The sequence below is a fragment of the Nematolebias whitei genome, chromosome 10, assembly GCF_014905685.2.
Source record: "Nematolebias whitei isolate Nwh7 chromosome 10, NemWhi1, whole genome shotgun sequence".
Taxonomy (NCBI): domain Eukaryota; kingdom Metazoa; phylum Chordata; class Actinopteri; order Cyprinodontiformes; family Rivulidae; genus Nematolebias; species Nematolebias whitei.
In genome coordinates, this window is record NC_056507.1 from 15,932,147 (window position 1) to 15,944,422 (window position 12,276).

The 12,276-nt window shown below is 38.4% G+C and overlaps 1 protein-coding gene across 1 annotated transcript in view; it reads left to right on the top strand.

Moving 5' to 3' along the window:
• Nucleotides 1-12,058, top strand: part of LOC119415560 (probable polypeptide N-acetylgalactosaminyltransferase 8) — a 13,635-nt gene extending 1,577 nt beyond the window's left edge. The window contains exons 2-11 of the mRNA XM_037682707.1: nucleotides 989-1,331; nucleotides 1,494-1,660; nucleotides 2,911-3,097; nucleotides 4,717-4,914; nucleotides 6,653-6,767; nucleotides 10,725-10,910; nucleotides 11,105-11,242; nucleotides 11,356-11,448; nucleotides 11,542-11,712; nucleotides 11,797-12,058. Of these exons, the coding sequence (XP_037538635.1) occupies nucleotides 989-1,331; nucleotides 1,494-1,660; nucleotides 2,911-3,097; nucleotides 4,717-4,914; nucleotides 6,653-6,767; nucleotides 10,725-10,910; nucleotides 11,105-11,242; nucleotides 11,356-11,448; nucleotides 11,542-11,712; nucleotides 11,797-11,916 (1,718 nt within the window). The 3' untranslated portion in view covers nucleotides 11,917-12,058. The remainder of the gene's footprint in view (nucleotides 1-988; nucleotides 1,332-1,493; nucleotides 1,661-2,910; nucleotides 3,098-4,716; nucleotides 4,915-6,652; nucleotides 6,768-10,724; nucleotides 10,911-11,104; nucleotides 11,243-11,355; nucleotides 11,449-11,541; nucleotides 11,713-11,796) is intronic.
• The last annotated feature ends 218 nt before the right edge of the window (nucleotides 12,059-12,276 follow it).

The window sequence follows — 12,276 nt, forward strand, 5'->3', positions numbered from 1 at the left end:
CCCCCCCCCCCCCCCCACACACACACACACACACACACACACAAATACATTATGAATGTTTCTGACACCAATTGTCACCATGTTGTTCAAGCCAAGAGCCATTGGGTTCACTGGGGGTTGAACACCCCTAAAGGTCAGATTCTAGAATTGCCCCTGGTAATGCTGGTTAATGAATTAATTAGTTGTGTTAAAATCACAATCAATGTTAAGTCCGATCAGGTCATTGACCAGACGTAAACCTAGCAAGCGAACAAACAAGAAAATATTTGCATGCTACATTAAATTGTCGAGGTGATGTATTTTGTTTTTGTGGATTTATTTTAGATGAATGAGGTAGTATTAGGGATACTATTAATTAGGGAAAACATTGACAAGTGTTGCTATTTGTTGGGTGTTTGTTGAGGTCTTGGCAAATTTGGAGGCTGCGTTGAGTCTGGAATCATCACTTATTTAACTTTAAACTGATTCACATTTTTATATTTAGCTAAAAAAAATGGAAGTTTGCTGTGAATTTGAGAAAGTATGCTGATTTTTATGTTGCAAGGTGCCTTTTCTTTATCCCAGTTGACCTCTGATCTTGTCACGTGACATTAAGTCGCTACGATTTTACAAAACTACTTTTGAAGTAAATGAATAAAAACTGATTTTCTTTGACTGCGTATGTTCAAATTACTTGTGTGTGTGTGTATAGAATATATATAGTACATAAACCATTGTATACCAGTGTGATATATATATATTTTTTTAACAACCACTTAAAACCCTTTAAAATGTGGTTAGAGGGGCATTGGATCATAATTACACTTTTATGGTTATTGTCTATCCAAAATATACAGTAGGCTGTGTATAAAATGTCCATATTTAAATAAGTGATAAGTTCTACAAATGCACACATGCTCACAGTTTAAACAGATTCTATGTGGAGCACAGTATTTTGACCTTGACTCATTTTTTTCTCTTCTCCTTTTTTCTCTCTTTTAACATGAAGCTAAAGTCCTTAAAAGCTTTGAGCAAAAGCAGGATGCCATGCAGAAATTACTGCAGGAGGACAGGGACACCCAGAGAAAAATTGCAGAGGTCCTGAAGGACGCGGTCCATTCAGGTCATTCGGCGCCAGAGCAGAAAGAGAAACTTGACGAAAAAACATCACTTAAAAATAAAAAAAACAGCAAAGTGTTCCCCAACTCTCCCATTTTCAAGGAGTGGGGTGACAATCTGTCTGAGGATGAGCAACGAGAGGCCCAAGCTCTGTTTGAGAAGTACGGCTACAATGTTTTTCTCAGCGACCGCCTCCCTCTGGACCGACCGCTTCCAGAAACGAGAGATCCAAGGTACAAATATTTCCTTGACAAATAATTGACTGTTAAATGTTCTTGTTAAACTCCACTCCCTTCTTCCACTTGTCTCTTCAGACAGCTTGCCAAAACATTCATCCATCCATCATTGTAAACAGTGGATTGCAAAATGATTCAAACATTATGTCTTTTGGCCAGGTGCTTAAAGAAGACTTACCCAAAGGACCTGCCAACTGTGGGTGTGGTGCTAATCTACCTGGATGAAGCCTTGTCTATCCTCAAACGAGCCCTACGCAGCATCATCGATCGCACACCTAAAAACCTGCTGAAGGAGATCGTCATGGTGGATGACAACAGCTCTAATGGTAGGTTGGTTACAAAATGATTGTGCAACAGGAGCAAACAGCTCACCTGGTAGTTACAGCTGGACAAAGTAGGGCATGTTGTGTGGGTGAATCCTTGTAACATACTCAGCCACGTAAATTCTGTCAAAGTGAAATATGCTGGATTTGATCTCTCTTCCCAAGAATAGGAAGCAATTCCCTTAAATAAAAATCTACTGACCAGCAGAATATGCTAACGCGGTGTGATTTAATGGGATTTTTTTTTAACCCCGATTCCAGTTAGCACAAGTGTGTAAAAAAAAATCTCGTTTGAGTTGATGAACCAGTTTTTCTGAGGCCTTTTTATTGAATGGATCTGGAGCTGCACATTAATAAAAGACTTTCTGCTATGAATTTGTTTAATTTTAGGGTGTTTTTTTTATTCATATCCCTAAAACTGTACTCCAAAAGCATACCAAACATCAGCCTGGAGGATTAAAAAGGTGGTTGGGTTAGGATTGTTTTTTCAGATTCAGGGTGAAGCATATTTGCGTTTATCCAAATTTTTCCTTGTGTCACGTTATGGACGGCTATTTAACCCCATCATAAACAAGAAAAACAAATGCCTACGTTACAAATGGTTTCTTTAGCGAGCACATAAACACTTAATAGTTACCTTTGACACTGGATTAGTTGTAAAACGACTTCTTGTGCCTCAAAAGTGTAAGCAGATCTAAGAATGTTCAGATTTCCATCTGGACTCATTCTATCAGAACGTTTCTGCACATCCTGTCTGAAAGTAGGTAAATGCTGTATTTTAATGAATGAGGCAGAACGTGTTAGGCAAATTAATTCACCTTTTAGAGAAATTCCGTGGAAAGCAGCGTAACATGTTTCATATTGTAGCTATTGGTCCATGCAGGCTTTCTCACCAGTGGCTAATGTTACAAGTTTATGGTTTTAAACTAAACTTCTTAAACTAATTGAAAAATAACAAGAGCTTTTAACTTTTAAGCTTTTAACAAGAGTTTTACCTTGGCATTAAAATGCTCTAACTTTTCTGTTGTTGCCAAACTATTTAAAGGCTGAGCAGATGAGAGCTGGCGAGTTCTGCCTGGATTTGTAACGTTCTTTCAAAGTATTCATCACCGTTTGGCACATGCCTGCTGCAATCTGAAACGTGTTTGTGATCAAACTTTCCTCCAAGATGTTACCTTCCTTTGAACCTGGGTTGCTGTAGCTCGCAGAATCTTGTTTGCCCACATTCGTTTTTTTATTTTTTTTATTTACAGAAAACCTGAAGGGTGACCTAGACTTGTATATAAAGTCCCTCGAGGATGAGAACCCAGGTCTCCATATCACCCGAGTACGGCACAATGAGCAGAAAGGCCTTGCTTTCGCCAGAGCCTCTGGGTGGAGAGCTGCGACGGCCGATGTGGTGGCCATCTTGGACGCACACATTGAAGTCCACGAGATGTGGTAAGAATGTGGGGTGTTGCTTAAATGATGTAATTTAACTTTATCTCAATCCTGCACTGCTTAGTATTCATGGACATGCTTATTCTCAACAGACGAAACATAAATGGGAATAGCTGAGGCCATTTTGGGAGCTCAGTGTCTTGCCCAGGGAATACTTCAATGTGTAGTAGAGCTGCAGATCTTCCATAACTTGGAGAAATTTCACCTGCGTAATTAGAAATACAAGCTTTTCATCGAAACTACAGTATACCTGCTACAAAGCCCTCGACAACCTAGGTCCATCTTATAATGAAGATCTTATTGTTCCATATTTTCCAATCAAAGCACTTCCCTCTCAGACTGCAGGCTTACTTGCAGTTCCTAGAGTTTCCAAAAGCAGAATGGGAGGAAGATCTTTCAGTTATCGGGCTCATCTCTTGTGGAACCAACTTCCAGTTTCTGTCTGTAAGGCTGACACATTGTCCAGTTTTAAGACTGGGCTTAAGATTTTCCTTTTTACCATACCATACCATACCACTTTATTTATAGAGCACTTAAAAAAGCTACAAGGCCAACCAAAGTGCTGATGTATTTTTGATAAATCCTATAGTTAGGGTTGACTTTGTTATACTGCTATAGGCTTAAATTACTAGAGGACAAATTGACCTTGTTACCTTAAATGAATTGTTACAATTGAATAGTTTTCATTTGATACTATTTCTATCTTAACATTCTGGACCTGCCATTGTGTATCTGTTCCTCCTTCCTGTTCCTCTCAAACCCAGCTGGTCGAAGCAGATGGCCGCTTGTCCTGAGCCTGGTTCTGCTAAAGGTTTCTTCCTCATGAGGGAGTTTTTCCTTTCCACTGTTGCCTTCAATGCTTACTCAAGATGAGTCTGTGTCTGCTCCTCAGATAATTAATGTTATTCACTTAAATATATATCTATCTCTATCTCTCTCTATCTCTCTATTTATTTAGTTATTTAGTTATTTAATATTTCTGTTCAGTGCCCCGAGATGACTTCTGTTGTGACTTGTCTCTATATAAATAAATTGAATTGAAGTTTGAGGAGTTTCTTTCCTTTGAGTTTCTGACTAGATCAACATTCATCTTTTTAAATAGGACACATTTGCTCCTACAAAGTTTTTTGTTTGTTTGTTTAACATCTTATTTGCATTGACAATCTCTCTCACACACAAGTGCCCATTAAGCCAGAGTCTGATGCAATAGACTGTGTTGCTGCTCGTCGTGTGGGCCCTGCTCAGACGGGCCACCGCCTTCTCCTACATCTATTTCTAAAGCTGTGGCAAAGTACAGCGTACTAATGGAGCAGTAATATTGCATGACTTAACAAATGGCTTGTTCGGCTTTTTTTGTCTAAGCTTTTGTCTCCATGTTGATCCTTTTAAGGGAGACACTCCCTGAATCTTTGAAACGCTGCACCCATTTAACAGACACAGCACATGTGTAACTGAAAAGAAAAATAGTTTTTCAAACTATATGCATTTTGTCACCCATTGTGGTAACAAAATAAGCACTGGCTAGTGAAAAAGATGACAAAAGTTTTAGTACATTGAGAATTAGAATGAGGTTTATTAAACAGATTGTGACCTAGCTCTTCTTTCTTCTCCTCATCCAGGGTTGAACCTTTACTGACGCAGATCAAAAAGGACCGGACCACAGTGGTTTCTCCAGTGTTTGACAGAGTCAACTTTGATGATCTCAAGGTTATTAATTACCTTCCAGCAGCACATGCCTTCGACTGGGCTTTGTGGTGCATGTATGAGGGGTTTTCTCCCGATTATTACAAACTAAACGACAGCTCGTTGCCTGGAAAGTAAGTTCAAGTAAATTTATGGTGTGTTCTGATTTTACTGTGTAAAACTTTTAACTGTATTAACTCTGCTGTATTACAAAGGCATCATCTTTCTTTTTTATTTTTGCTCTGAAATATCAGCTCTTTTATAGTTTTAAAAAATTTGTGTCTTGGGATTGTTTGGTCCCTATACAAGCAGTGCGAGAGTTTGGTTTGCATTGCCGGCCGTAAGTCGGACCCCTTCAGGGTGGGAGTTGGACTCTGCCAGGGCTGCCGTTGTTATAGATTCTGTTCATAACGTATGGACAGAATTTCTTGATGCAGCCAGGGGGCAGAAGAATTCCAGTTCAGTGGCCTCAGGATTCAATCTCTGTTCTTTTCAGATAATGTGGTCCTGTTGACGTCATCGTGCTGTGATCTTTAGCTCTCATGGAGCGAGTAGCAGCCGAGTGTGAAGTGGCTGGGGTGAGGATCAGCACCTCCAAATCTGAGGCCATGGTCCTCAGTCGGAAAAGGGTGGATTGCTCTCTTCAAGTCGAGGGTGAGGTTCTGCCTCAAGTGGAGAAGTTCAAGTATCTCGGGGTTTTGTTCACAAGTGAGGGAAGAATGGAGCGTGAGACTGACAGATGGATTGGTGCGTCTGCAGTATTGCAGACTCTGTGCCGGTCCGTTGTGGTGAAGAGGGAGCTGAGCTGTAAGACAAAGCTCTCTGTTTACCGGTCGGTCTACGTTTCTACCATCACCTATGGTCACGAGCTCTGGGTAGTGACTGCAAGAATGATATTGTGGATACAGGTGGTTGAAATGAGTTTCATCTGCAGGGTAGCTGGACTCTCCCTTAGAGATAGGGTAAGTCCAGTTATCTGGGAGAGACTCTGAGTAGAACCACTGCTCCTACACGCCGAGAGGAGCCAGTTGAGGTGGTTCGGACATCTGGTAAGGATGCTCCCTTGGCACCTCCCTAGGGAGGTGCTTCGGGCATGTCCAACTGGGAGGAGACTCCGGGTAAGATCCAGGACACACTGGATAGACTGTCTCTCGGTTGGCCTGGGAACACCTTGGGGTCCCCCCAGAAGAGTTGGAAGAGGTGGCTGTGGAAAGAGATGTCTGGACCTCCCTGCTCAGGCTGCTGCCCCCGTGACCTGATTTTGGAACAAATGGATGGATGGATGGATGATTTGTTTTTTTCTAAAATGTAAATTGTAATCCAAGCTTAAGAGTCTTTCAAAACACATTTTACATTAAGATTTTTCTAATCATACTGGTATTCTAAGAATTGTTGAAGACTCTGAGGCTTTACTTGCAACATTTTACACAAACGGGTTTATGTCTTTGCCAATAAAGCCTAGTTAATGCAAATACACATGGGCAGGCTAAAAAAAAACTTGTGGAAACATCTTAGCAAACAAAGAAAAACTGGAAGGGTGCCACTCATAATAAGGGCTCTGACTACTTATGGGATGACGTTTCAGGGTTTTTTTTTTTATAGTTGAAACCACAAATTTCCCAGCCTGTAGTCTTATTGTTGAGACATCTCATTTCTCAATTTGTTTTGCTTTTCTTCATGCTGCTTCCTGTTCAGGGCTAACATGCATGTTAGGTTAATTGGAGACACTAAAGTGTGAGTCAATGTTTGGTCACCATGTTTGTCTGCCTCTGATGGATTGATGATCTGTCAGGGACATTACCTCTCGTCGGCTTACTTGTGATCCAGAGATGAAGGAAATAAAGCTCTAATGGTGTCCTTGCTTCATTTTAGGAGTCCATCTGTCATGGGGATCCTGGTGGCCGATAGAGCGTACCTCGGAGAAATCGGAGTTCTCGATGAAGGAATGAGAGTGTATGGTGGAGAAAATGTAGAGCTTGGAATTCGTGTAAGTAAATATAAAACATTAAACTACAAATAAAGCACATTTTGGAGTCTGTTGGAGTTGCAAGATATAACTCTGGTTCTGTTTTTCATGTAATTGCATTCAACAACATAACTGTTCTGTTTTGATCCTAAGTTTAACGTAAATGCGGGCATATTAATAATAATGAAACCAGTAAAAAATGAATTTAACAGGAATACATAAGAAATTGTCTTTTATTTAACAAATTTCTAGTAATTTTTAATCTGACACGAGATACAACAAAGATCACAACAAAGATTAAAGAACTGTTTAAAAGTCAGAAAAGAATGTGGAAATCCAACATTTTAATTGTCACCCAGCTGTTTGCATACAAATGAATACAGGCAAATACAGCAATCATGACTTGATTATTACAATAAAAAAAAAACATTGACATTTCTAATTGTAGCAAAAAAAGTGAAATCACAAAACAAAAGTACCAATAAAAAAATTGCACATATTTAAAGAGAGACTAACCTAATAAACAGTGAAAGAAATGAAAAAAAATTTGTGACATCTGGAAGAATATTACTTTGATTGCTTTTTACAACAGTTTTCATATCAATAGTTGAACATGATCATATATTTCTGTTATTGGTTTAACAGTTTTGTTAATGCCTCATTCAACAGTCGCACGTTACTTGCATTTTCAGTTGAAATAGAAGTGACAGTAATATCACGTTATCTTACAGAGTCAACAGAACACTGGGTCATTTCCGAGTAAGCTTATTTACTGATTAATATTAGCACGCCTGAAAAAAGTGTTTAAGTTGACAATTAAACATCTGCTGTTTGCCTTGTGAGAATACTGTAGCATGAAAGTCAGGATACCTCGGAACACAATTTCCTTATTTATCTAGCAGTGATGGGGTGAGGATAAAACTTTTTTTTATTCCAGTTTTTACATATGTATTTATTTTCTTTGATTGGTAGGATTGTTTTGTACATCTTTTAGAATGACAAAACAACACAAGATGATTTTAACGCATCAGCAGCTTAAGTTCTGGGATCTTTTTTTTTTTTTTGTCTAAAGGTCCTTAATAATGAAATATGTAGCTACAACAAAAAGATGAAACAAATTTTGGAGACGATTCATATTGTAAGACAACTGGAAATATTTAGATACAAAAAAAATACACATACAACACTCAATTTAATATTTTGTGCATAGTAATTGTATCAAAATATACATAAAATAAGTTTATAGTGGAGATTTAGGGGATGGTGCACATTGGGATATAAAAGCAGCTGAAAGTTTGATCACGTTTCAGATCCAAATGATCAATTTTGGTCCCTGGTTTTTGCTAAATGTCTAAGTCCAGATAATGCAATGTTTAACACATTTTACTTTAACAGTCACAGACTTATCAAAACAACAACCAAACAGTTTGATAAGTAATGTAAACTGATGTAGTATCAGTAGACTATAAAAGTATCAGTGAAGACTATAAAACCTGTTATTCAGTGCAAAGATCCTGCACAAACTATAAACTTTTTGAAAAAGTCAACAAACTGGGTTTTTTTTTTTTTTATGCATCTTCAAATATGCAAATAAAAAGCTGAACAGGCTCATCTGGTTGAAGCCTCTTCCTCTCTGTGAAGATTTTTTTTTAGCTTTTTTTTTTTTTTTTAATCAATAAGATTGTATCTCTGGCACATGACCCTTCTGTTTTGGTTCTACTTTCTGCTGCTTTAGATACATTTGAGGCAGTGACTTTATCTTGGCTGCAAAATGGTCAGTTAAAACCCTCAGGTTCTCCGGATAGCCCTGTACCCCCTTGACTATTTAAAGGAGGTCTTTCCCTCTGTGGGACCATTTGTCCTTGCAGTTCATTATAGCAGGCTGTCTTCTGGTGTGGTCCCTGATCATTTCAAAAAAGCCCTGGTATGGCTGTTGATTAAAAAAATAATAATAATCACATTTGGACCTTGCAGTCTGATCTACAGTATTTCTAAACTGCCATTTATGTCAAAAAGTCTATGGCCAATCCAACATTTTTCAGTCAGGTCATCTGGACAGTTTCTTTTTTTTTTTTGGTGCTGAAACGTTTCGCCTTCGGTCCGGAAGGCTTCATCAGTAAAGGAAACGCACCTTGACTGATGAAGCCTTCCGGACCGAAGGCGAAACATTTCAGCACAAAAAAAAAAAAGAAACTGTCCAGATGACCTGACTGAAAAATGTTGGATTGTATACCTGGATTATTGAGCATGGACTTTGTTCTATGGCCAATAGACTTGTGTTTTAAGAGTGACAAAATATTTTAGGGTTTTCAATCTGGTTTTAAAACTTTGCACAGCGTTGAGTCTGCTTTTTTTAAAATAATTTTTAATGGCATTTTTATCTGTTGATTCTGGTGATTGTGTGGTGCTTGTGTTTTTAGACCTGCCAGCTTTATTTGATACAATAAATCACAAGATTGTAATCACTGGTTTAGAATAGCAGGTAGGTATTGGGGCATTAAAACTAGAGTGGTTCAGGTCCTATCTGGTAGGCTGAACATTCTCTGTCAGCATCTGTGATTTTTAGATTTTCTTCTGCCCTGTTGTGTATGGAGTTCCCCAGGGTTCAATCTTTGGGTCTCTATTGTTTTCCCTCATTTGTTCCCTCTTGGTTCCATTTTCAAGAAGCTTAGTATTCCTTCCCAATGCTATGCTGATGTCAGCCAGATTTATCTGCCTCTAAATGAAAAAGATGTCCTGTCTGCAAGACCGTCATTTGATTGCCTTTATGAGATTCAGGCTCAGTTGTCTAAAATTTTTAAATTTTCAAGAGGAGAAAACTGAAGTGATGGTTTTGGTAACTGCCTCTGCCTCTTTACATCATGGTTCCCTTGCTCAGTACATCAAACTAACTGTCCCTATTTTACAGGTCAAAATTGATGGCAATCTTAAATTTGACAATAAGATAAAGTCATTTGTAAAATCTCGTCTCTTTCCTTTGAGACAGCTGGCCAAGATGAGGTCCATTCTTTCCCAGCAGGTGTTTGAAACGGTGACCTACACCTTCGTTACAACTTGGCTGGACTATTCCAATGCTCTGTATGTTGGTGGTAGTGCATCCTCAATCACCCGTTTACAGATTGTACAAATACAGTGGCATGTCTTTAAATTACATATGAAAGTTTAATCACATTTTGGTAGTTTTAAAATCTCTTCATTGACTGCAAATCCATTTTTAAATGGTTTTGGTTTTAAATATCTACTGGTCTTGCATCTCCTTAGCTTTCTGAGCTATTGGAACCTTATGTACCTGCCCGTCCTCAGGAGATCAGCTGCTCCTAACTGTGCCAAGAAACAGGTGTAAGCTCAAAGGGGGCTGTGCTTTTGAGGTGGTGGGACCAAAAATGTGGAACAAATGGCCATTGCACATTAGACAGGCATCCTCCGTAGCTGCTTTTAAGTCCTTGCTTAAGACTCATTTTTATTCTTTGGCTTTTGCTACCTTTTAAGTGTTGATTTTTATGTTTATTATCGTCTTCTTTTTCATCTTTATATCTAGTGTTAATTATTTGTACATTGGCTTCTGTTGCATTGTACTGAACAGCACTTAGTTTCATTGAGGAGTTTTAACGGGCTTTATAAAAATTTTAAAAAAGTTGAGTTAAAACGAAATTGTTTAGCCATTTGTCAAACTTGTTTACTGCAAATAAACAGCTGAATGAGTTAATACATTTCAGTCAATAAAATTCAGACCATTTCCAGATGTTTAGGCTGAAGGTCAGTTAATCAACGGAAATGTGACAGACAATCTGTAAACAGACCTGTAAGAGGAGCAGTGTGTATGAGGTATTCCTATAATTTTACAGATTTTATTGGCCTTTCCAGGAGGACTGGCAGAAGATCTAAAAGTGAAAGGCATTCTTTGGCTATTTATTTTATGTTTGAAGCAGTAAAAAAAAAAAAAAAAAGTAAATAATTGCTTTCATTTTTCTTGTGTAGGTCTGGACGTGTGGAGGCTCTATTGAGGTGGTGCCATGCTCCAAGATCGCCCATATTGAAAGGTATCACAAGCCCTATATGCTGGACCTGGGTCCCTCCATGAAGAGAAATGCCCTGAGAGTTGCAGAGGTCTGGATGGATGAATACAAACACAACATCAACTTGGCATGGAACCTGCCATTTGAGGTACCCAAACAGCTAAAAATATGTCCCCTACACTAGGGACATAAGATGAACAGTAAATGGTTCACAACTGAAAGTTTAATAAATGCATTCAAAGTCTTGATTGTGCATGTTTTGTTTTTTTGCATTGGAACTGGGGATGAAATTGTCATAAATTACATCTTTCTAATAAATCACCCCATGATATTTCTTTGCAGAATCATGGAATTGACATTGGAGATGTCACTGAGAGGAAGAAACTCAGAGAAAGGCTGAACTGTAAACCTTTCAAATGGTACCTGGAGAATGTGTATCCTAAGCTGGACCCCTGGGACAACCTGCTTGCTTATGGAGGAGTAAGTTTATTCCCATTTGGTGGCAGAAGAAACATGGCAGATGCATTGCTGTGTGCATTTGGTCATTTTTAAGAGAATTCTTCTTGTCTTAATGTTTGTTCTTCTATCGGCAGCTGGAAAATCTTGATGCTAAAATGTGCGTAGACCAGGGTCCAGTACCAGGTCACACACCCATTGCCTACCACTGCTTTTACTACGGCCCACAGGTAAGAGGAGCAGGTAGTCAAGAACAAAGTTTTTCTCTGTTGTCGGTGGTGTTTAACAACTGTCTGCTTTTCTTTTCTTGTTCTTTATTTGAGATTGCATATTATCGTGGCAATGGTGAACTCTACATTGGAGGCATCAAGTCCCACAAGTACAATGACAACCGATGTGTAGCTGACCAAGGACAGAAAAACACCGAGCCTGGCCTGTACAACTGCAAAGAGGCTATGCAGAAAAGAATGGGGATATACTGGGATTTCTCTCAGGTACTGCAAAACAAACTAGAGATGGAAAATAAAGTCATGGCATATGAAATAAAACCAATAATTACTTTTAATCTCTAATTTCAGGGCAAAGAAATTAAAAACAAGGAGACAAAAAGATGTCTAGAAATTGAAAATGAAGTGCTTCTAATACGGGAATGCACCGGCCAGAGATGGAAAATCCAAAACGTAATCAAAGACTTTTAAAGAGTGGTTTGAACAGCAAGGGCTCTTCTCTGCTTTCAGGGCAAGCAGCAATTCATGTACTGTATGTGTGAAATGCTTAAGAAGAAAATAAGTTGGGTGAATTTCTTTTCAATACTAAAATAGGAAAATTAATGGATTTATTTTTGTTTAAGGAGTGGTGGTTAAGGTTAGAACAATTTTTTTGTTCAGACTTTTTGCTCTCATCAACAATGTGGTTTATTTAAAATAATTGTTATTATAACTTGTATTTCTAAATCTTCTCAAAAAGGTGAATTACTTTTATCTCGAAAAGCAATTTACAATGGATTATTTCCGCAACAATTTCCCCTTTTTTTTTAAATGTTACATATGGTGAGAAAA